At 48.3% G+C, this 25,549-nt stretch overlaps 1 protein-coding gene across 1 annotated transcript in view; it reads left to right on the top strand.

Moving 5' to 3' along the window:
• Positions 1-25,549, top strand: part of CEP112 (centrosomal protein 112) — a 312,648-nt gene that overhangs the window by 139,574 nt on the left and 147,525 nt on the right. Inside the window, exon 20 of the mRNA XM_068977099.1 lies at positions 9,466-9,648. Coding sequence (XP_068833200.1) covers positions 9,466-9,648 — 183 coding nt within the window. The remainder of the gene's footprint in view (positions 1-9,465; positions 9,649-25,549) is intronic.

The following is a 25,549-nucleotide window of genomic DNA, read 5'->3' as shown; positions in this document are numbered from 1 at the left end:
GGCTTCTCAGCTGTGGGAGGGGCCGTGGGGGTGGGGCAGGGGTGGGGAGGGCGGGGGCGGGGGCGGGGTGGGGCAGGGGTGGGGAGGGCGGGGCAGGGGTGGGGAGGGCGGGGCAGGGGTGGGGAGGGCGGGGCAGGGGTGGGGAGGGCGGGGCAGGGGTGGGGAGGGCGGGGCGGGGTGGGGCTTCACTCAGCCATGGGCAGGGCCCTTGGGCAGCAGGGGCGGGGGGGGGGGCGGTGGCCCACTGTGGGTGCGACTGTGGGGTGTGCAGCAGAAGCCCGCTCTGAGTGACCAGAGTCACCACAGCGTCTGTGGGGTGTGGGGGCCCAAAGGCCAGTCACCAGAGCCTCTGTGGGGTGCGGGGGAGGCCGGCTCTGAGTGACCAGAAAGAGAGAAGAGCTCGGGAGGAGGAGCAGCGGAGGGTAAGAGCTAGTCTCCGTGGGTTGTCCTCCTATCAGGTCTCGAGGAGTAGGTCAGTTCTGGTCACTGCGTTTTAAGCAGGATGATGAAAATCGCAAACATGTTCAAAGGAGAGTTTCCAGAACTAAGGACGTGTGGGGATAGGTCAGAGGCGTATTTCAAGAAGTAAGGATATTTGCCAAGAGAGGATGAGACGCGGGAGCATTGCATGTTATGTCTTTTTAAATTCCAGGCCTGTAATAGGAAAGTCTTACGGTGGGTCTGTGTGGTGAAAGTCACTCAGTCGTGTCCAACTCTGTGCGACCCCATGGGCTATAGAGTTCTGGGAATTCTCCAAGCCAGAATAGTGGAGTGGGTAGCCATTTGCTTCTCCAGGGGATCTTCCCGACCCAGGGACTGACTCCAGGATTCTTTACCAGCTGAGCCACCGGGAAAGCCGCACAGTAGTTGTAATCGCGTGCCATCAGGAGGACACACCCCAGGCCAGCCCCACTTCTATCTGCTTTACAGACTTCAGCCCCTTCCCGTCCTCACAGTCGCACTGAGAGGCAGCGCCATTGTCTCCCAGTCGTGGAGACTGAGCTCATGTGGGCAGGTTACTGGCCAGAGGGGCCGCCCAGTGACCAGGTGACGGGGCTGGACGTGGACGTGAACTTGAGTTGTGCTCTTCACGATAACAGCCCCCAGGGTGTCTGGGGACAGAAATTGAGCCTCTGGGTGAATGGTATTGTGGGAACATTTTGAATCGTTTCAAGGTCGTTCTTTCCTAAAGGCTTATTCTGATGTGCAGTAGTTTGTCTCGTGAGAAAGTAAGTTTCCCTCCTGAGTGTGTGGAGGTGACTGTCCTGAGTGCTGGGGGCAGAGGGTCCCTTCCAGGTCTAACATCGGTGACCGTCCGCACCTTCCATCAGACCCTGGCCCCCTCGTGTGGCTCTGGACAACTGCAGGCAGCTCCGAGTCCTTTACCTACACACCTTTCTACACCCGCCTGCCTTCTCTGCCTGCCGTTCAAGTGCAAGGATGACAACTTTCCCGTCATCTTGTCTTACTGTTCTGAGTGTTGCGGGTGCAGCGTTTCACTCTGGAAGGAGATGTACATGTCGACCACCAGCCCCAGCTTCGCAGGCCCGGGTAGGCGACCCCTGGGGTGCTTGAGTGCCGGGGTGGAGGGGCTGATGCCTGCATCTTACAGTGCTGGACTCACTTGATTATTTGGTGGGAAAGCGAAGTGGTTTTACTATTGAGGTAACGTTCATATTAAAACAAACAGAGACTTTTCCTGTTTTGTAAAATGCACAGTTCTCATGAATTTTGTAGGATAAAACAGGGCATTTCAAAGCAACTTGCAGTTTGCAAAGTCTGCTCCAGGCTGAGCCCTCAGATCCCGGGGGGGTACTATTCATCTTCACCGCTGTGAGGGACGCTTTGGTGGAAAAGTTTTAGAAGCACTTATCCGGTCTAATCCTCCCATTTGATAATGAGGGAGCCCGCATCCAGAGGAAATGAATGACTGGTGCCTTCTGGGCCTCAATTTCCTTACTCAGGGCGACTCGTGAGCCCCTCCCACGTAGAGAGCCCAGTGCCAGGAACTGTAATGAAGTGAAAAAAGCAGAGTGGTACTTTAAAACATTTCAGCCCAAATGCAGGCATAAAGTGTGCAGATGTGGAGAGACAACATCAAACACATGGGATAAACACTCACACAAATATCCTGCGAAGCCCAAGCTTTCATCAAGATTTCCTGTTTCTTTCCTGTATGACCCGTTGGAACAGAGAGACCATTCTGATTGTCTTTTCACAAGCCTCACTCAAGTTGGAAACAAACAACAAAGCAGGCATGCTAGGATTTCCTGAACTGTGGAGATTTTTTTTTTTCTGGCAATTCCAACATATCATTCTTTAATCTTATATTTTATATCTTCTCTTTTCCCTGCAAAGCCTTTAAAGGGAAATGCAGTTCAACAGATAAACAAGTGGCCAGATTCTCCAGGAAGAATAAACACTTACTGTTGAGGATGATTAAAAACACTGGACAGCCCAATCCTTACATGACACCACTGTTTGGAACAAAATGTTTTGGTAGCAAAGACAAGCCAGGAATTATAGAAGATAAGAGTGCAACTGGGACATTTGAAGATCAGTTGAGATGTTTTAGAAACAGCATGCAGTTCCCAGTTTTTCTCTGTAAATATCCCCGAAATTTTTTAGGTGATATAACCTGAAAACGTGGACCTGTTTTGAATCAGACTGTTAGTCTCCACTGGGAAAGGACACAGCAGAAAGTGAGGGCAGAGACGGGGGGCACCGCGGGTGGGGGCAGGGCTGGGCCTTGGCTGTCGGTGGCGGGGGCACCAGGCACAGATGTCTGTGATCTGCAGTCGGAAAGCAAGGGTGTTCTGACTCCTGAGGGCTTCCTCTGCGACAGGAGAGAACACTGTTTGTTGACACTGAAGGCATCAGGTGGACAGGGGAGCCAAGGCGGGCGGGAGCTGTCTGAAACGGCGTGGGCGATGGGGGGCTGTTCTGGCAGCAGCAGCTCAGTGGAGTTTCTGTCGGGAGGTGAGGCCTCAGGTGAGGTTACTGACCGTGGATGTGCAGGTATCCCTAAAAATCCTTCAGAATGGCTTTCTGTGTAATTTATTAATTTCTATGTCTAGTATGCCCCTGTTTTTCTGTCTTATTGCTCACCTTATCATCCTCTCTTTAAAAAGTCTGTCTTTCTCGGTTATCCTCTTTTAAGTTTGTAATGAGCTTTGAGCCTCAGTTGCGGTCACTGGGCTCCTAGGCGGTGATGAAGACAAGTGCATACCCTGGTCTTTCAGTTCTTCCCTTCCACAGCCACCTGACCCAGGTGTGCAGCTGTGCTGTGCAGCTCAGATGGGTCCTCCAGGCACCTGGCATCCTGGCATTCAGACTGTGACGTGCTGGGAGCCCAGCTCGCAGAACCGCGTTGGCCGTTGGTGAAAAGTGCCTAACGCCCCGCCTCTTCTTCCCTTTTCCCCCACCTTTTCTTGGCTTGGAATTGTTATTGTCTAGGTTCATACAAATGGCACCTTTCCCTCGAGTGGGATTGAAGGGGGCAAAGATGAAGGTGGTTTTTTTCAGTGACCGTCACATGAAGACGATTTACTTTAGGGACACCTCATTTTACAAGGGGCTTCCCTGATGGCACAGTGGTAAGAACTCGCCTGCCCATGCAGGAGACATAGGAGACTCGGGTGTGATCCCTGGGTTGGGAAGATCCCCTGGAGAAGGAAATGGCAGTCCGCTCATGCCATTTTTCCTGGAGGATTCCATGGACGGGGAGCCTGGTGGGCTACAGTCCATGGGGTTGCAAAGAGTTGGACACGACTGAAGCAACTGAGTGCTTTCTGCAGTTGAATACAATAGAAAAACTATTCTATGATACTAGAAAAACGTTTCCTAAGTAGTGAAATGGCTCAGCGATGATCCCACTCTCCAGGCTCCTTCAACGTCTGAGCTCAAATCCTGTCCTCCATCACTTAATTCACGTTTACTGAGCAGCCTCTCCGTGCAAACACGGCGTGGTGCTTCGATGTGGCGGTGTGCACGGCGGTGTCTGCCCTGGTGGTGGAGAGCCCACGGCCCCCCAGCCTGAGGACGAAGTGTGAGGTGAGGCCATGACCGCCACGCGGAGATGCAGTGAAACACCGCATCTGAGTGCAGGGCCCGCTACACGAGCGTGTCCTTTCATTGTCGACGTTAGACGGGCGAGGCTTGCTGGTGACGTGGAATGGCGTGTGAAGGAGAGGGGACTCGGGTTTTCCAGCTGAGCGACCAGGTGGACAGACAGTGGAGACAGACGCTGACTCACAGAGAGGAAGCGCCTGGACTGAGCTAGGGGTGCAGCGACAGCAGGCCATGGGCACCAGAGGGGGGAAATGGCAAGGATGCCGAGAGCAGCCTGGGTGCGGCGGTGGGTGGGCGCAGCTTCCCATGCTGTGCGCAGCTGGGCCGCAGGCCGGAGATGAGCACCTGGGTCCCCAGCTGTGTGGGCATCGCTGGCCGGGAGGCTGGATGGAGGCCGACAGCTGGCCCCTGCGGTGGCAGGACGGGCTTTGCGCCTTGATGAGCCCAGGCCAGTAGGGCGGGGGCAGCAGCCAAGACAGTGCAGGGGCAGAGCGGGGCCGCCCCTCTGCCCTCCGGCGTCAGCGGTGGAGGCGGCGGCTGAGTGGCGGCCGTCGGGGCGCTGGGGGACCCCTGGAGTCAGAGGAACGTTGTGCTCGGGACCTCTGACGCTCTCCAGGCTCTGGGCTCTCACGCTTGCAGCCACTTGACCCGAGAGCGGAGATGGTTGTGTTGCAGGGCGGCTCTCCGCAGGGCTCCCAGCTGGCGACTCCCCTTCCTCCTCCTCGAGGAAGCACAGGGAGGGCGTTCCTTCCCACCTCCTGCAGCTGCAGCTCATTGCACACCGAGGCCTGCAGATGTGGTTTGTCATCGGCTGACCTTGAGCTCATTTCAGCTCATATTTTGCACCGTAATTCCCCCTTTTTATGCGTCAGGTCATTCTGTTGTGTCTGTCACTTGCTCTTCTGGCTCTGGGATTTCTGACTTGAAGGTATATTGCTGGGACAGTTGATCTTCTGTGTAACGTGTACTGAGAAGTAATGACTTGCTGTACCCCATTTGTCTTTTAAAGGGTAATAATATACGATTGCTAACAGGTGCTCAGGTAGTACTGGAGAAGAAAATGGCAACCCACTCCAGGATTCTTGCCTGGGAAATCCCGTGGACAGAGGAGCCTGGCGGGCTGCAGTCCAGGAGGTCACAGAGGGTTGGACACGACTGAGTGACTAAACAGCAACAGGCAGCATTTGCTCGCACTCAGCTTGCTGTCGAACAGTTCCCAGAACTCAGGGTTCCATATTCGAGACCCTCAGAGCCTTGGCCGTCCGGCCCACCCGGCCCGGTCTCTCAGGCCTGGCCTGTGCTCCTGCCCCAGGCACTTGTGTGGCGCCTCCGGTGGAGGGAGGAGGCCGTGATCAGACTGTGGCAGGATCCAGTCTGAGGGCGAGGTCTGTGCCTTCAGGGGCCTCAGAATCCCTGCCAGAGTGTGCTGGGGGTGCTTCGTGGGTGGAGCACCATCCTTCTTGGTCTCCTATTTGATAATTCCTTGTGAGTCAACAGTTTTCTCTCCCAGACCCAGCCCCCGCTGTTGAGTCCAGGATCACAGAGGACTGGCTACCAGATGACTCGCCAGTTTGCTTTCATGCCCAGCCAGTTCCAGGCCCATCACTCAGTGAGCAGAGAGGTCTTCGATGATGGGCCTCCTCCCCCTGGAGCACTGACACGGAGACCTTGCTGAGACTTGTTGTCATCCCTGCGGATGTCGCCTGCTGTCCCATCCTCCACACAGTCCCTGCCATGCCACCTCCTGGTTACTGTGAACTCCATTAAACATGACTGTGGTCAGCTAGACGCGTGCAGTAGCTCCAGGTGAAGGGCCACGCTGCTTCAGTTCACTGTTGAGACGTGCCCACGTGCCAAGGACATGTATCTACACTTGGGGGCTGGGCTGAATTTTAACACAATCCACCTTGATGATGCATTATGAATATCATCCTTAAATGTTCCTGAAACATTAGGGGTTTTCTCCTGGACTCTACTGTTAATCTGGGGAGGACCCCCCTGCCTGAAATTGATGACAGTGAGGAAACCAAAGGGCTTATGACGTCTAGAAGTTGGTCAGGCAGCACTGGATTGGGCAGTCAGGACTGAGCTATTTCACTTGCAAAGGCTTCAGAAAGCCCTGAGGTTGCTCACTGACCAGCCTCACTGAGCAGCAGGCCCTGGCACAAGAGCAGACTGTTTGAACAGTTCAGTTTATGAACAGCTCTCTTTAGGCCTCAGGTGCCTTTATCTCTCTCATCTGTGCCTGGTTTTGAAAATGAATGAACTGAAATGTGAACATGAGCAGGATCCCGTCCCGCCTGTTGGAACTCCTCAGATAGCTCGGCGTTTCTGTGCAGGGGCGCTGGCCATCGAGCCTGGAGCATGGCTGCACCGTTGGTAGTCCCCCTCAGCCAGCCCCGGTCTCACGTCTTTTCTTGGGGGAAAACTTCTGTTATTCTTCTGCCTTAATTGTAGGCCTATCAGTTACTTTTCTTTAGAGTATCGTAAAATATTTTGCTTTCTATCAATTTTAAATCACACCCATTCCCTTCATTTTTTTTTTTTTTGAGACTTTTGAGAATCAGAGATCTGAGTAGAACTTTTTAGCTCCTTCTATTTCCTTGGTGGAAAATTCTGAAAGAGATGGGAATACCAGACCACCTGACCTGCCTCTTGAGAAATCTGTATGCAGGTCAGGAAGCAACAGTTAGAGCTGGACATGGAACAACAGACTGGTTCCAAATAGGAAAAGGAGTACATCAAGGTGGTATATTGTCACCCTGCTTATTTAACTTATATGCAGAGTACATCATGAGAAATGCTGGACTGGAAGAAACACAAGCTGGAATCAAGATTGCCGGGAGAAATATCAATCACCTCAGATATGCAGATGACACCACCCTTATGGCAGAAAGTGAAGAGGAACTAAAAAGCCTCTTGATGAAATTGAAAGTGGAGAGTGAAAAAGTTGGCTTAAAGCTCAACATTCAGAAAGCGAAGATCATGACATCCGGTCCAAACACTTCATGGGAAATAGATGGGGAAACAGTGGAAACAGTGTCAGACTTTATTTTTTTGGGCTCCAGAATCACTGCAGATGGTGATTGCAGCCATGAAATTAAAAGACGCTCACTCCTTGGAAGAAAAGTTATGACCAACCTAGATAGCATATTCAAAAGCAGAGACATTACTTTGCCGACTAAGGTCCGTCTAGTCAAGGCTATGGTTTTTCCTGTGGTCATGTATGGATGTGAGAGTTGGACTGTGAAGAAGGCTGATCACCAAAGAATTGATGCTTTTGAACTGTGGTGTTGGAGAAGCCTCTTGAGAGTCCCTTGGACTGCAAGGAGATCCAACCAGTCCATTCTAAAGGAGATCAGTCCTGGGTGTTCTTTAGAAGGAATGATGCTAAAGCTGAAACTCCAATACTTTGGCCACCTCATGCGAAGCGTTGACTCATTGGAAAAGACCCTGATGCTGGGAGGGATTGGGGGCAGGTGGAGAAGGGGACGACCGAGGATGAGATGGCTGATGGCATCACTGACTCTATGGACGTGAATCTGAGTGAACTCCAGGAGTTGGTGATGGACAGGGAGGCCTGGCGTGCTGCAATTTATGGGGTCGCAAAGAGTCTGACAGGGCTGAGTGACTGAAGTGATTTCCTTGTTACATGTTTAAATCTTCTACTAAAATATATAATTTCATTATTATAATGCTTGATAGTATAGTACTGAGCAGGAATAATACTGTGTCCAAGACTATTCTAAAAATATCCCAACTCAATAATTCATATACTTGGCTGCCTGAAAATGATGCAGTAATGTCAATAAAATTTTATATTCTCTTTTTTGTTGGGATTAACATTGTAGCTGTGTGACTCACAGAGTCAACCATGCACATTTATTTTAAATAATCATAGAAAACTGTTCCACTTGGCATAATGTATAAGAATACTTATATTTTTCTGTTTATTGCCTATAATGGAATAATATGAAAGAAAAATCTGTAATTTTTAAAAGATGTAAATTCACTAGCATGCATCTTTGTTCTCAGATGCAGAATAAAAAAAGGTCCATATTATTTTATATGCTATCTGTTCAATATGTATGTGTATTCAATAATTAGGACACTTTCTTCTAAATAGTAGAAAAAATGAATGAGTGACCAGGAGTTGATCATTTATTTTCCCACTCTCAAAGAAAAATAACAATAATAAAACTGTTTTGAAACCTACATTTAAAAGCACTTTTAATCTGCATTCTGTTTCTTAATTTGCAATTAGAAGACGAGAGTGTTAAATCTCCAAAGAAAATAGCTCCTGAAGTGTGGTGTAGGCTGCACGCCTGGAGAAATGAATGCTATAGCTTTAAGATAAGGTAGTCTGGTGATTCAGTGCAGGAAACTAGATTGATTTGGAGCAGGCTCCTACTGTTAGCTTTTTTGAAGATGGATTCTCACGCCGAAAATAACGCCACATATTCTCGATAACAGCAGTTTTTCCCCCTGAAATCCACCAAAACTGAAGAAAAATCCAAGTGACTGTTCCTCGCAGCTGTGTGGCCTGGAGTTCACTGGGGAAGCTGGCGTCCTGCAGTCCCCATTCAGCACCTGCTTCAAAGGCAGCCTGGCCGGCTATAGTGTGCGGGCCAGGTAGGGTGCCATTGTGTGCGGCCCGGAGGATTAGTATCAAAGCTGCGGCGACCAGGCCCTCGGTCTCCGGCTGCCACTCAGTCTAGCGGGGCGCGGCTCAGACCAGCCAAGGTCACCGTCTCCAGCGTGGAGTGGACTGGGAAAGCACCCTGAGAATGGCGTGCTTTTTATGAAATCATGGCGCGGGCTGGCGGCGCAGCAGGTGCCCCCTGGAGCACACCACATCTGTTTGTGTTGGTGTCCCGTGGCTGACAACGAGATAATAGAGCTTTGAGATTTATCATTTTATTTTAAGAAAGACAACTGTATATACAATAATCCAGATGCGTACTTAGCTTCGATCTTTTATTTGAAAACCATAAAGAAAACAGACCGATTTAATTGCTGTTTGTACGTGTATATATTTAAGCAAAAAGCAAAGCGTCCTGACTGTTAACCATTTTCAACCGTTGCTGGTCAGTGATACCCAAATTCTTGGGGAGGAGATACCTAGCATTCAACATAATTTTTTTTTCAATGTTCAGGCATTTGTGTCAATAGATTGCAGAAGGATTTACTGAATATGCCCAACTGTCTTGAATATCGGGAGGTTAGATAAAATCCACCCCCCCCCACCCAATGAGAGTATTTTAAGGGTGAGGGAATGATGACGCAAAAAATAAAATTTTCAACTTGGGCAAATTGGAGAAAAATTAAGCTGTCCATGAGTTGTCATGACGACAAGGATGTTCTGTTGATGAACTGTCCTCATTGTCCAATCAGATAGTAGAGCTGAAGCTGGGGCATGAACAGGAGAAGACGCACCTATTACAGCAGCATAACGCGGAGAAGGAGAGCCTAGTCCGAGACCACGAACGGGAAGTCGGAAACCTGGAGAACGAGCTCCGCGCTGCCAACATGGAGCACGAAAATCAAATCCAAGAGTTCAGGAAGCGAGACTCGCAGGTAATTACCAATGATATTTGATGAAGCGGGTATCCATTTTTAAACAGTCATCAGCGTTTCATGTTTTCTTATTATTCTTGTTGGTGCACGCTATTTGATCATTTGCAAACCTGACATATAAATGTGATTTTTTTTGTTTTCTCCCCACCCCCCTTTTTGGGGGGGATGAATAAGGCTTTAACTACAGAAACCACAGGTAGCCAGATTAAAAATCCCATGGCGCGGTATAACTTGGCCCCTTTTTTATAATCTTGTCTCAGTTCCTTTCATGATGGATTTTTTTTTAAGGTATCTGCCCCTTACCCCTCCCCTCAGCCTTAGCAAATCCCTAGGAAATGTATCAGCCTCACTCCTTGCTTTTTGTTTTAATCTCTGTAGGTAATCAAGCAGCTGTTTTAATATTTGCTTTTCCTTCCTAGTGTTGCTTTTTTCCTTTAGACTCTATATTTGATTAGATTGCTGAGATGATAATTGATAAAAATGCCTCCAGAGAAGGGCTGTTTCCCACCAGGTCTGCCGCTTTCTCCTACACGCACATGCACACGCCTCCCAGCCTCATCTCTGTAGTCCCTGTTGGAAGCCATTTGGCAGAATAACCCCCAGCTGTGGTAGCATTTGACTCTTCAAACTTATGGATGAAATGTGCACTGTCAGCATGGAAAATTATCTTTATAAATTTCAGATGAAAAAAAATCTTATTGGGTATGTTTCTTTGTGGTACGATACACTCTTTAGGGTATATATAATCAAAGGCCTTAGTGTGTCCTCTTGGGGAGGTCGCTGTGAAATTTCATTAAAGAAAAATTGAAGAGCAATTGGTAACAATAAAAAGATAATTTTCTCTTCTAACAAAGCCATATCATCCATGAGGTCTAAATACCCCTTTCCCACTGAAATCTCACCATATTATCCACATCCCTCACAAGCTTCTCTTCAGATACATTCCTCCCCAAATAATATAATTTTTAAGCAAACGAGATAGACCTTCTACTTGTTTGAAGATGTGTTTAAACAATTTTATAATTATCTGAACGTACAAATTCTACTGATTAAGTAAGGTGTTAGAACTCGAGTCAGGGCGGGAGGCAGGAGGCAAAGAATAGGAGTTGTTGATCGCTTTCATTTGACCTTGAGTTGTCTTTTACTTTCGGATAACGATGGAGGCACTATGAATATACTCAGCACAGGCTTTTTCCTGGTCAATAATATGGATTTCTGGGAAAATCAGGCGAATCTGCTTTGTGGGCTTTGTTAACTAAGAGGCAGTCACTGTAGCAGCTACGGGACCAGCATAGGCGGGTGGTTCCTGCGAAATCAACCTGTGCTGTGTTTCTGCCCGGACCTCATGAGAGCCTTCATAGGATACACGCTGGTCTTTTGAGGGTCAGTCATGCAGTTTATTAAGGATGTTTTCACACTTACAGTCTCCTTGGAAGGTGATAGGAAGCCTCACCGTCGTCTCCTTTGAGAAGGTGTTTGAGTTCTGAGTCAGTGTAGGGTCTGTTTCATGGTAGAGTAATTGATACAATGAAACACGTTAGTTTATCCAACTTCTAACTATTTTCGTGGTGTTGTGGAAAGCCAACACAAACGGAGGCCAAATTTGGAGGGAATCTTGGTGGTTTTGCGGATGTCGTGTCTACCATGTGTAGGGTGCGGTTCATTCAGTGACAACAAAGGGGAGATTTTGGAATCATTAGATACAATTAAGCCATGGGGAGAGTATAATAATGTCGTCAGTTGAATTTCTTCTAATTGAAGTATTAATCTGACCTCCTCAAACGCTGTAGCATGTGACTGTATTTCTCACATTTTCTGTCTTTCTTGGAATAATTGGAATTGCTGTCCCAGGAATGCAAGGGAGCAATGGAAACTTAGGCTAAATGCATTCTGGATCAAAATGAAAAATGATTTTTCTGCAGAAGCTATACTAAATTGTTTTTAGAGAACATGTTTTTTAAAAAAAAAAAAAACTCGTGTCAGTAAGCTATATTTTAAAACATCTAATCATATATACCAAAATGCTAGCAACTTGTATTCATTTTTGGCTATTTATTGGGGCTATTAATTCAGTTTCCCCAGGTACGTCCTAAATTTTCTGAATAGATCTTTTCATGATTGTGGTCTAAATAATGTATAATACCTTTTAGGTTCTGAGCCTCATTTATAAATTTCAAAAAGAGCCCGAAGTGCCATATGCTTTAAGGACCAGCAGATGCCTCTTCAAAATGGCCGCCTGGTGGTCTGGGGCGGGAGCCGCCGGCCGGCGCAGAGTCGGCGGGGCGGTGTTCTGTCTGAGGCCGGGAGGCGCTGGCTGCTCAGGGCAGGTCGGCAGCTGCGGAGGCCGTTTTGTGGAAAGGACGGGTTGGAACCTCAGCCGAGAGCGCGCCAGGGGATTCTCTGTTTGCGGCGCTGCAGCTTCGTCTGCTGCTTTTCATCCATCAGGTTCTTGAATGAATGTGCTGAAAAAATCTGCTTTTGTACAGACATCTGCCTCAAGGTGAACCATGACAGCCGGGAGCTCCTTTCATGAAGATGCTCTATAATTATTAGAAGTGTGTTGTTATTCTAGCAATCTCTGTTTTAAAGAGAAACGACAAGATACAGTAATACCACTGAGGACAGTTTACCATCTCTCATTTTATTTGGTGCATTGAGCTAATTATTCTGTGCGTATATTTTTATCATGATTCCTTGGTTTTCAGTGATGGGCTAGTTTATGTTGTGATACCTACATTTGCTAACACGCACACTGCCTTCCCCCTTCGTATAAGATGTTCAGTCTGGTATGTCCCTGAGGGACGTCAGTAGATGTCAAGACATACAGAAATTCACAACCTCATTAGCAACTATTTCTCACTTGGCAGATCCCACTTACTGAAGGTCCTCTGGTGAGTGATTTGCTTGATGCCATCATGTTTTTTAATATAAAGGTGATGCACAGTTTTGTCGCGATCATCCTAGGAGAGCTTCGTCTAACGTGGTAGTCCTCGTGATTCCTGTTTTGCTTTTGAACTGCAGTGTAGTCAAAGAATTTCTGCAGTTTGCCCTTGAAATTGAGGGAAAGCAGAACGTGGATTCCTTGATCCCTTGGCGTGCTTTTAGTACCTGGAACCACTCAAGGGTTGCTTGATCTCTGAGGTTTGCTGCCGAAGCGAACGGTGTGCATGAGCCCACAGAGCCAGAGTGCCTTCGTGGTCCGCCCAGGGGGTGTCGCCCTCTGGGGACGGCTGTTGAGGTGCAGGCCTGAGAGGGGTGCGGGTGACAGAGGCCGCTGGGCGCCACCGCATGCAGGCTGCGGAGCAGACATCCTGGAGCAGGTCTAGCCTGACCCTGGCATCCTGATGTCTTTCTCGACTCCCTGAACTGAGAACCGTGGTTGTAAGAGGAACAATTCTGCGTAGCAGGCAGAACGTCTGGATTTTGCCGTGCTGACTCAGCGAGCGGCTACGTGCCGTTGCTGACTCTCAAGTGTGTGCCTTTTAGATTTCCTCTTTCTCTCTTCTACTTTAAAAAGTTTTCCAACAAAGATATTTATAGTAGACAGTTTTAACAATAATGTCTTCATAATTCCTTGGTTTTCAGCAATGGGCTACTTCATGTTGTGATACTTACTTTTGCACAGTCCTCCCCCTTGTATAAGGTGTTCAGTCTGGTATGTCCCTGAGGGTGTAACACGTTAGAAAAAGAAAACTTCAGATCAGTAGATGTCGTTTATAAACTGGGTGTGTGCATGTGTGCAGTGGATTCAGCATGGGCTATTATTCTTCAAAGATTATTCTAAGGGTGACTTTAACAGGCATGTGTTCTGAGCATTATTCTTGAACCTGTATGTGGTCTCTGGGCTTGGAGGGGGCTGGCACTTTTTCTGCTGAAAACAGTTGATTTTAATTTCTTTGTATTCCAAGCACTTTCAAAAAGGATTTGAGGCAGCATTTTATGATAAACACCTTATACAGGTGAAATATAGCTGAAAATAATAATTAAGCACTAAATGATATTAACCACATCAAAAATCCACACTTTTAAAGAACATTGTCCAGCTAAGTGCAGTTTTAGCTCAGAGCTCGCCTGGAGCTGCAGTGAAGAGGGCAACGTGGTGGGTCGTGTGAGCCTCAGCATCTAATGTAAGAGATCCTTCCAGCTCATTATTTTCTAGCTCTCAGTTCTGAGAGAAATTTAAGATACAGGGCTTAATATAAAAGGTACTGGCCAGTATAATTGATGACGCTCTGTAGGTGTAAAAACATTTGGGAAAAAAAACCCAGTGGGAAAACCTTAAGATTCTTTAATGACTTTCACAAAATGTAATTAGCAGGTTTATTATAATGTGCCAAATTTTCATTTTAATTTATGGATAATGTCATTATCCTCAACATCAAAAAACACAAGCTGCTTTGAGATATCCAGTTTTGTAGATATTATGAATCATAAGAAAGCATATTTTAAGTCACAAGCTTAAAAACTTCTATACCGTCACTACATGACTATTCCAGAAACCCTTGTAAAACATCGCTAGGGTGTCAAAATTAGAAACTTGGCTGAAATTGAAAACGCTTTACAAGTCAGTGCCCTAGTGTTAATTTCCAGGTGTGTTGCTCTCTTCCTCACAGCTAATCCTCCTGTCCTCTGAATTGATACCGTGGGAAACTCTAGTAAATGGTAACCCAGAGGGTGATTTGGTCCGGGAGCACAGGATGCCTGTGCCTGCACTCGAGTGGTTCACTCCCTGCCTGCATAACCAGAGTGGTGTTTCACCATCAGCACTGGTTCACTAACATCATCTGCTTTGTTCCGGGGTAGCAGATATTTTTATTTCTTTGGGTCAGACTGGACTCTGGGCTGGTTGCTCAGACAAACCGAATTACGTCGACCATCCCCCCCAGCCCTGTAACGCGGCTGCGGCTGCTCGGGCCAGCCCGCCTCTGCGCTCCCCTCTTCTCCTCAGGGACGCGCAGTCACCTCGGGGGCCCAGGGCTCAGCGTGCACCCCCACACGCAGTGCTGGTCCCGATACGCGCGCCACATGTGTCGGGGCAGAGGCGGGGCACTCTGAGCTTAATCGTGTAGCAAGTGTGCTCTGCTGTGGACAGCATGCTCAATGCAGGCATCAGAGGTGCTGGTGGGAAAACGCTTTTAACAATTCTCTTCATTTTGCAAAAAGAAAAGAAAGCTTTTTTAGTGGACTTGGGGTAAAACCACATGCTAAAATTTTCCATTTTTTTTAACATAAAGTTTTATAGTATTATTGAAATGCTTTATTTAAGATAGCTGAGGAACTTTAGGTGCTTGTTTAAGATATAAATAGAGGTTTTCCCAACTAAGCCATGTTTAAAAGCCTATGGGTGATATATTCTTTTTCAGATGCCAAAAACGCAGGTTATTCAGAATTTTCCAAACAGGGGAAAGGTCCTTCTTTTATTCAGAAACAGATGCATTGATGCGAAGATCTCGTTTTATTAATGTCCAGTGGTGAGGAGCCTAAGAGTGCGGCCTGTGGACTAATAAGATCTTTGCACTAATGTGCTATTGTATATGTTACCATGTGTAAGAATTCTATTTCTTAGGTGCTTAATTAGGAGGAAATAGGGAAAGATGCCATTTCAAGTAAAGCTACATTTCTGGGAGATCACCAGCTTTCTTTTTCATAAGAATTCTAAAATTCTAAAATTATTTTCATCTTAAAGCACAACAGTAGCATATATACCTATAATTAAACTATATAAATCATTCAACTTGGTTTTCATTGGGGAGAAAATTATATTAAGTTTAAAAAACAAAGACAGGTTGAGACAAGGAGAGTGATTTCTCTAAGAAAGATCCATTTATCGTAGAGTTCCACAGTGCACCTTCAGTCCTGTGCATATTTTTAAAAATGCGGCAGTTACCATGGAAACCACATTCTATGGCATGTGCTCCACTGTTGGATAAAGAATATTCCTTTTCAAGACAAACCTTCCAAATAATAACATATAAAGTATTCCCTTTGCGTTAATGACTTTATAGCATCAATAATGGTTGCTTTAAAAAAAAATCTGTCCTTTGTTCTCATTATGCTTATTGTATTTGTAAAGAAATATATAAATTGTTCCTGAAGAATAGTGATTAAGTGCTGGAGATATTTACGGCGGGGGATCTTAAGGTGATTGCTCTGCAGTGGGGAAAGTGGGTGGTTTCACGGGAGCACAGTCTGTACTCGCGGCGTGTTCCGACAGATGGAAGCTTATGAGCACACTGAGTGTCCGCATCTCAGATTGAAGTCATCTAAAGAGATGGCCGTGGCCAATTATTTTCATTTTATACATAAAGAACCTGTGTGGTTCCAAGGTCGTTATCTTGCCCAAGGTCACAGAGTTAGCAAACCAGAGCTTCTTGACCTTAATTCAGTGCTCTTTCTTCATCTCACAGCCTCTTCCGAGGAAGGTTTTAGATTTCTGGAGAGGCTTGGAGGTGGAGAAACGAAGAGAGTCCTGTGACCCCACCGGGCGTGGCAGACACTGAGACCTTTGTTCCCAGGCCAGGACTTGCATCTTCATTTGCATTTCTCTCGATGATTTGTTGCACTTGACACTGCTGCAGAGTTGTAACTAGTCAGCAGTACCTCCTGGAACAACACTGAATCTTTACGCTCGTGTGCATTTTAACAGCAGCCTTAACAACAAATATTCATCGTGTGTTTCCTATGCACCAAGCTCTCTGCTTGGTCCTTTCCATTGAATTATCTCATTCAGCCCTCCAGCCCCCCACGAGGATTAAATTTCCTGTTTGGAAGTGGTTTTTACCTTCTTACCTGGGTCAGAAAATGTATTTCCCTTTACTGATGAGGGCAGATTCTGAAAGCACAGCGAGTCGCCCAAGGTGACATGCCTAGAAGCGTCGCTGGGCACACAGCCAGGGCCCTTGCCCACTCACTGCTTATGGCGGAGCGCACTGTCTCTGAATTCCATGTATCCTCTCACGGTGTTTTCAGTTTTGGGTTGTTAATGGGTTGCTAGGTTTAAAGCACTGATTACCCAGAACTCAGGCTATGTAAACCCAAGCCGGGTCTTAGCCAGTGGCTTCAGTCTTTCTCCAAAGTCACAGCCGTGGCCACGCCTCCCGTCTGAGACAAGTACGACTCTGAAGAGATGTGCGTTTCTTAGTGTTTTATTTGGAATAGAAATCCTTCCCACAAAGTTTAGAACTTGTAGGATGGAAAAATGACTATTTTTTTGAAATGGGTTCACTTTTGGTTTCCACGTTATTACTGCAATAAGAAGGTATGCCCAGTGTAAGAATCCAGTAGGCTTGCATCTCAGTGGGACCTACCAATCCTTATAAAAAGTTGCCTAGGAATTTACATCTAATTCTGGCAAAATGCAATTGGTTGTGAATGGTTTACTATAGATAATTATCTGTTATACGCACATACTAATTTGAAATATTAGATGTGATTCATACCTTTCAGTGGAGTGGCTTTTTAAATCTCCAAGCCTTCAGTGTTTGCATTTTTCCCATAAAGGAATCCATGTAAGGATCCTGTTACATGGCAGCAGCTAGTCAAAGCCTTCTGAGTAATGAGGTCGAGGTGGTTTAGGAAGTTCAAATCTGGAGACTTTCCTGATAGAAATACAAGGAGCAATTAGAAAGCGTGTTTTGTTTAGAATCTTCAAAAGCAATTTATGTTGATGCAGTTTGAACTGAATTCTAGAGTAATTTTGGTCAAAATGAAAGGTTTTCAGTTTTGGGTTTTCTTTTAATACATAAAATACTCCAGCAATAAAGGCTATTCCGCATTTGGAAATTCGTTCCCATTGGGTTATTTTTAGCACACTGCCCTTCCTTCTGCTCACCTCCGTGTGAGTGAAATCACTGAGGGAACGGTGGGCGAGTCATTCCTCTTCCTCGAGGTCTTGGAGAAGTCATCCTCGGGTTTCTGACTCAGTTCTCTAAGAGACATCCCTGAGGTCTTCGCTTGTATACTTGAGATAGTTTTTTGTGATGGAGAGCTTGAAGGCAGAGTGCAGGAAATGACTGGCCAAGTGGTGATGTCATCATGTGTTGGAAGAGCCGCCGACTGAAGCTCGTTGCACCGTTGCTGTGTCTTCAGTCAGGGCTGGCTGGTCAGCGCCTGGCCGCGCAGCGCAGAGGATATTTAACACCTGAGCTTTTCCCTGAGAAAAGTAACAGACATTTCTGCTGGGAGACCGTACACTCCTGTTGGAGGAGCCGAGCATTATAATAGCCTATTTTCAAATTTCTTTAGTATTTATGGAAAGGAAACCTTTGACAAATATTGTCATTAGAAGGAAACTTTAGGATAATAAAAAGTGGTTTCATTGAGACCTAATTGGTGGATTAATGTGGAACTTTGCAATATTTTTCCATCGAAACAAGTATTAAAATTTAGTGAAAATTATTTTTCGTCACTTGTTCTAACAATTATTTTAAGCTATTACCTGACCTCTCGAGTACTTTCGGATATTTGTGTCCTAAGATGTTGGGGAAAGACCCCAAGAAATCATAAAGAAACAGTACACAGTTAGACCCGCAGGGTTTGAAAATGTGTGTTATTTTTCCCTTTCATTTGGATTTGTTTTTTCTTGAGTATGAAGTCAAAGCCTGAAGGCAATATTTGAGAATGAGTTAATGGTGTCCTCAGAGAATGAAGTTTGCTGAAGTATGTGGCCTGGGCCTGCGGTCTCTTTCCTAGTTAGTGGGGGCAGCTCCCATGTTGCCGTGGTTTCAGGGTGTGTGTGAGTGTGTGTATGTGTGTGTGTGAGTGTGTGTGTGTGTGTTAGTGTGTGTGACTGTGTGTGCGTGTGGACTGTGTGTGTGTGTGTGTGGACTGTGTGTGTATGTGTGTGAGTGTGTGTGTGTGTATGTGTGTGTGAGTGTGTGTGAGTGTGACTGTGTGAGTGTGTGTGTGAGTGTGTATGTGTGTGTGTGTTTGTGTGTTAGTGTGTGGACTGTGTGTGTATGTGTGTGAGTGTGTGTGTGAGTGTGTGTATGTGTGTGTGAGTGTGTGTGTGACTGTGTGTGAGTGTGTGTTTGTGTGTGTGAGTGTGTGAGTGTGTTTGTGTGTTAGTGTGTGTGACTGTGTGTGTGTGTGGACTGTGTGTGTGTGTGTGTGTGGACCGTGTGTGAGTGTGTGTGTGTATATGTGTGAGTGTGTGTGTATGTGTGTGTGTGTGTGTATTTGTGTGTGTGTGACTGTGTGTGTGTGTGTGGACTGTGTGTGTGTGAGTGTGTGTGTGAGTGTGTGTGTGTGTGTATCCCACTGATGTTATTACTCTGTGGTACAGAGGAGCTGTCAGTGAACACGGACAGTGGTCCAGCCAGGCCTAGTGTCTTAAAACAAGGCAATTTTCCAGTAAGGACTTAAAAGTTGTAGGTCTTAAAAAGGTTAAAATTAAACTGGTGAGTCATTCATCTTAAGCTTACTCCTTAAGTGAGTATTTATTAATGAAGCAAACCCCAGACCCCTAGGGTCAAGTGGGACCTTATTTACTTTGTTATTTGCAAAGATGTCATTTAACACACAGAAGGCACGTGCTCACCAAATGCTTCCTGAAAAGCTGATTTTTGTCGTGTAAACGTTGCTCTCCCTTTTTGGGGCACATTTCACAACAGGTCGAGATAAAGTGACACTGGCGTGTGCACAGGATAAGGGGAGCTTGGGGGTGGAGAACGTTGGTTCTTCGTTTACTCAGAAATTACTGCCAAAGCTGGTGTTAGAGAAAAGTCCCGAGGTCCAGGGGTGAGGGGTGTGGCGTGTCCCGGCCCCTAGAAGCCAGTCATGGCCGAGCGCTGGTTCCCACTTTGAGAAGTGAGGGGTGGACTCGGGCACGTTCACCTCTCCATCTCGTTCAGTGACGGGCAGCAGACAGCGTAGTCTATTGCCGTCAAGTCGGCGCTCCTTAGAAGAATACACAACCAAGTGTGAAACAGCCGGTGGGAATTTGCTGTATGGCTCAGGGAGCACAGCTGGTGCTCTGTACCATGGAGGGGGGAGGACGGGTGGGAGGGGGAGGACGGGTGGGAGGGGGGAGGACGGGTGGGAGGGGGAGGACGGGTGGGAGGGGGGAGGACGGGTGGGAGGGGGAGGACGGGTGGGAGGGGGAGGACGGGTGGGAGGGGGGAGGACGGGTGGGAGGGGGAGGACGGGTGGGAGGGGGGAGGACGGGTGGGAGGGGGGAGGGAAGTTCCAGAGGGAGGGGACATGTGTACGCGCTGTTCTTAGTCGCTCAGTCGTGTCCGACTCTTTGCGACCCCGTGGGCTGGAGCCCGCCAGACTCCTCTGTCCATGGGGTTCTCCAGCCAAGAATACTGGAGTGGGTTGCCATGCCCTCTTCCAGGGCATCTTCCCAACCCAGGGATCGAACCCAGGTCTCCTGCATTGCAGGCGGATTCTTTACCAGCTGAGCCACCAGGGAAGCCCAGGAATTCCAGGATGGGTCACCTATCCCTTTGCCAGGGATCTTTCTGACCCGGGAATTGAACTGGGGTCTCTTGCATTGCAGGCAGATTCTTTACCAGTTGAGCCACCAGGGAAGCCCAGGAATTCCAGGATGGGTCACCTATCCCTTTGCCAGGGATCTTTCTGACCCGGGAATTGAACTGGGGTCTCTTGCATTGCAGGCAGATTCTTTACCAGCTGAGCTACCAGGGAAGCCTGGATACGTGTTGATGTGTGGCAGAAACCAGCACAACACTGTAAAGCAGTTATCCTTCAACTAAAAGTAAATAAATTAGAAAGTCACTTCAGAAAGAGGAATAGTGGAGCAGACCTTCTCATGAAAATCATTATTGTTGACTGTCCTGAGTGCTTTTGGAAATCTTACTGTTCTGTGTTGATACTGACAAAATGGAACCTGTGACTTGAGCATTTTTGTGATTGTGACACTTGGATATTCTATAAATCACATTAGCTTCCACATACGTTTTCCTGTCTGTCAAAATTAGGCAGAATTATGTGCGTGGCATTTCCTTATGCCTTCACCTTGACTCATTTCCTTGGCAAAGGCTTTGTGCGTGCAGTTCTGTGCAGGCCCTGGGGATGGGGTGGACACTTGAGGAGGGCTTGCCACAGGAACGATGCCCATTTATGTTGGGTTTGACTTTGCACGTGATTGGAAGACAAGCGGACTCCTTTGGGCAATAGGTGGCACGCTCTGACTCCTGCTTCTAAATGGCCCTGCGGCTGCTGTGGAGGGTCCTGCGTGTCTGTGCCACGTGCGCTCGAGTCAGGAGGGCAGACTGGCGGCCTGGTAGGGGGTGAGGGAAAGAGGGCTGCTCTAGGGCTTTGGTTTGAGTAGCTAACTAGATGAGATGTGGTGGTCGGAAAGCATCACCAACTCAGTGGACGTGAACTGAGCAGACGCTGGGAGATAGTGAGGGACAGGGAGGCCTGACGTACTGCAGTCCACGGTGTCGCAGATAGTCAGACACGACTTAGCGGCTGGACAACACAGCTGATTAGATAAGGTGTCGAGCATGAGGACCATGAGGAGGGAGTGAGAGCAGGAGTTGGGTCAGTGCCAGGCCAGGGTTGAGCTGCACCTTCAACGTCCAGATGGAGAGGCGTCAGACGAGCTGGAAGTGCAGGTGGAGATTCCAGAAACACATATTTGGATGTCACTGGCACATGGATAACAAATAAAGCGGGAGCCTGGATGCAGTGATCGAGTTCTTACTGGACATGCATCAGAGGTGCTGCTCATGGAAGTCTCGCCCACCCACTGGCGTGTGAGCCTGAGTCACCGCTTCGCGTCTCTGCTGGTCTCGCCCCGTGTCCGGAACCCCACACGGTCAGTCATGTCACCTGCGAGCCCCTGCTGCGTGCCAGCACTGGGTCGACGGGGCGTGTTGACCACAGCACGCCCTGCTCACCGTCTGTGGACACACAGGGCCATGTGAGTCCTCCTGACGGGGAGGGGAGCCCAGAGGGGACCCTAGGACAGAGGAGCCACTGAGAACAGGGCCCGGCTGCGTGGGGCAGAGATGCGGGCACGCCCGTTGGCAGGACAGAGCCTGGCCCACAGTCTCCACGAGGGCACCTTCTGCCGATGACGCCCTGACCGGGTGGTGAGCTAATCGGGTCCTTCTGGGCCCTTGGCTGCCCCTCTGGGGGGTGATCTTACCCTCCTGGCTTCTTGCTGCTCTCTGGAAACCTTGCCGACTTGCCTGCCACACCCGCCGTGTCTGCAAGGACCTCGTAACAATACCAGCGTGGAAAGAGACAGACAGACCTCAGGGCCGCCTCGAGCAGGCCAGCAAAGAACAGGCAAGTGACAGAGGGGCCCTGACCCCTGTGTCAAGGAGACGGAGCCTGGGGTGGGGGGACGACGGCATCTGGGGGTGATCCGAAAGGTCGTGCTCAGGGAGACAGCCTGTGCACTGAGCGTTGTTAGTGAACAGAGATTCACTCTGCAGATTAGAACAGAAGGCGTGGTGTGGTCAGTGTCTGGAAACGCTTTGCGCCGTGCTGAGCAGTCTGAGCAGGCCTCCCTGCACCCTGGTCCCAGCTGGGGCTCGTCCCGTCCGTGTCTCCCGTTTCTTTACCCCAGCGGGTGCCTGGTGATCCGCACTGCGGTCCGTGTCAGGAGGCTGTGTGTGCCTGAGGGCGCCGGGAAACCTCCAGAGAAAGGAAGATCTGAGCAGCAGAGGGGGAGGGGACGGTCAGCCTCGTCCTCTCACAAGGTCGTTCCTAGTCGCACAGCTCTCGCCAGCGGGGAGTCCATCACGCGGAAGAAGGGGGCGACCTAACGGGGGAGCGTGCCCCGTGGACCGGAGAGGAACGGGCACAGGACAAGCGCAGCCTGCTGGGACATCGCTGGGCCAGGGGCCGGAGACCCGGCGTCTGGAGCGGTGGAGGGGGACGGCACAGGGCCTCTGATGGGGCCAGGAGCTTCACCTACTCTGGGTCCTCCTTGGTAGGGGGCCAGAGACCCGGCATCTGGAGCTAGGGAGGGGGATCGGCGCAGGGCCTGTAATGGGGGGTGGGGGGGTGACTTCGCCCACCCTGGGTCCTCCTCGGTAGCAGTGCCCAGGTGGTCACTGGAGCCCTGGAAAGGAGGCCGCCCCTCGCTGGGACGCACCTGCCCTCGCGGGGACGCACCTGTCCTCATGGGGACCCAGGGCACCCCACCTGCGAGGGCCACATGCAGGTCGGGGTGCTGCTCAGTCCTCTGTTTGCCAGACCGCCCCTCGCCTGCCCGCGCCCCCTGCCCTGATGCCTCATCTTCTGAGCTTAGGCTTGCAGGACCGGGCTGAGGTCAGCTTCCGGGGCGGACAAGTGTGTGCTCAGGGCCGGGTGTCCTGGCCGCGTAAGGGGCCTGCAAGTGAGATCCACAGACATGTCTGTCTAGAAAGAAGCATTTTCAACTGGACGGGACCTAGTTTTATGTTTTCGTGTGTCTGATTATTTTGAGAAAGAGCATTGAGCAGAGTGTTTTGTGCCTCAGACACTTTCTGGAGGACCCAGGTATTATGTCAGTTTCTACAGAAAGGGCAGGCCACTCAGTGCGGGGAGTCATTGGAGGGCTGGGGTTTGAACCCAGACCATGTGACTTGAAAGCCTCTGAGCTCTCGCGGCCCTGTGCCTGTTCCTGAGAGCAATTGTGGGTGAGCCTGTTCGTGGGAAAGCCTTTATCCCGCTGCTGTTCACCACTGACTTGTGCTAAGCCTCCCTGAGCACCGTGAGGCCATTTCACAGGACAAATCAGACTGACGTGTCGGAACGATCAGGAGCCCCCATCGCAGCCTCCCCAGCGTCTTCCACGTGGCGTTTGAGCCCCTTTTCAGCAGCATTAACATCATACTGCAGTTATGGCTGCAGTTTTCCCCCCAAGCAGCTCCTTCTCTTCTGAAACCCTGTGGCAGCCTACGGTTGTTTAGATTGAGTGCAGGAATGTTTTTAAACATTAATTTGGTTTGACATGACTTGGTGCACAAATTAATTATTCAAGCACATATTGTTCCATGTACATGAAAAGAATGAAACTAGTGAATCGGGTTCTGACGACCACATGTGCACCGCAGCGTTACCAGCAACAGACTATTAGGAGAACAAAAGCTGGCAACATGTCCTGGCTCTGGGTTTGGCCAGTCCCACAAAATTAGCATAAATATGTGAAGCGATCGGAACAGTTTGGGGCTTCCTAGGATAGGGCCCTATTCTTATCTAGTTCTGAAAGAATGTGGGATAAACGATTCATTTAGCCGAGGATAAAAATATGTCTGCTATGCAGTTATAATCGTGTGTCATTAATCAGAAAATACTGCAGAAACTCTGACAAATTAAAAACACAAGGATGTGTCTGCAAGGGCTTTTTCAGCCATCGCAAAGCTGCTTCGCCTCTCAGGCAGGCTCTTTACGGCAGCTCCTTGCTCAGTGTACAGACATCTTCAAAGGCTCTGACATCTGTCGGCCTTTGAACTACCATTAAAAAATATTATCCCATTTCCATTCTTTTATGCCCATTTTTTTAATTATAGCCCTTCTTTCAAGTTGGGAACATGGTTGGTTTAAATGAGGCTGTCCTTTCGTTTTCAGCCACCCAGCTGCGGTTTGAATAAATTGATGTAGAATCAAAGGCGGGACTTTAAAGGGAAAAGGTTTGATGGACTTGGACTCCGAACCAGATGAGGTTTTATGATGAAAAGGGTTTAATCCCAGCACAGGCACTGCGTCTATCAGTTGAGCAGAACAAAGCAATTCATATATATAGGTTCACGCGAAATGATCTATTTTTTTTTTTAACGGCACAGATCTCTTCAGGACTTGCAAATGTGGCATTAGCTAATATTCAGAGAGCTGACTTCCTTTCATCCACAGAAGCTTGTGATTACGGTACAGCTCTCGAATTGGAAACGAGAGCCGCGACACAGATTTGAGGCTGCGCCGTCTGATTTGTGTTCAGTGTAGATGTCACTGTGGGACAGGCTCGTGGGGCCCCAGCCAGTTCAGCACATGGATAAACAGCTTCATCATCTGGGTCCTCAGTCACGAACATCACCAGTGAATTAAGACAGCAGCCTCACGACTGTCAGCGAGATGTTTGGCTGATGGGTATCGCTTAAGATTTGACGAGAAGGATTGAAGAAGCAGCCTGTCTTCTGCTCCGTGTTCTTCTCGCAGGCTAACGTGCACAAGTGCACTGCAGGGGAGGGAAGTGCGGTTGCTTAACTCTGTCCACTTTACTAGAGAAAGAAAACAACGTCACGTGAAAATGTGACTTAGTTTGCATTCAAATATTTCCCCTCATCCGATTATTGATCTAAAAAAAAAATCCTTTCTGAAGGCAGATTTCAACATTGCCTTTGCTCAGTAAGCTCCTGAACGATAAATGTTATCTTGAGCCAAGTCACTGAGTAACCAGCTAAGTAGTTTAGGATAATTGCAAACCTAGAACAGAGATCTAAGTCCACTTCAAAGTAAGAAGTGATTAAAATTTTTTTCTAATAATAATCCGGGGTAAAGTTTACTTTTAATCCTTGGAAAGATTCCTTAAGATGCCGTCACCTGTTTTACACTGCTGCTCAGTCGCTCAGTCATGACCGACTCTGCGACGCCACGGACTGCAGCACACCGGGCCTCCCTGTCCTTCACCGCCTCCCGGACTTTGCTCAGACTCGTGTCCATTGAGTCGGTGATGCCATCCGACCATCTCATCCTCTGTCACCCTCTTCTCCTCCTGCCTTCAATCTTTCCCAGCATCAGGGTCTTTTCCAGTGAGTCAACTCTTTACATCAGGTGGCCAAAGTACTGGGGCTTCAGCTTCAGTATCAGTCCTTCCAGTGAATATTCAGGGTTTATTTCCTTTAGGATGGACTGGTTTACATTAGAAATGTGCTATTTTTCAGAGTAAAAAAAAATGGTTCTTCCATTTACTTCGAAGGCTTGGTGCCATTTACTTGTA

This window comes from Capricornis sumatraensis, chromosome 8 (genome assembly GCF_032405125.1).
Source record: "Capricornis sumatraensis isolate serow.1 chromosome 8, serow.2, whole genome shotgun sequence".
NCBI lineage: Eukaryota > Metazoa > Chordata > Mammalia > Artiodactyla > Bovidae > Capricornis > Capricornis sumatraensis.
The sequence above is the reverse complement of the archived record's forward strand: the minus strand, read 5'-3'. Positions and strand labels throughout refer to the sequence as shown.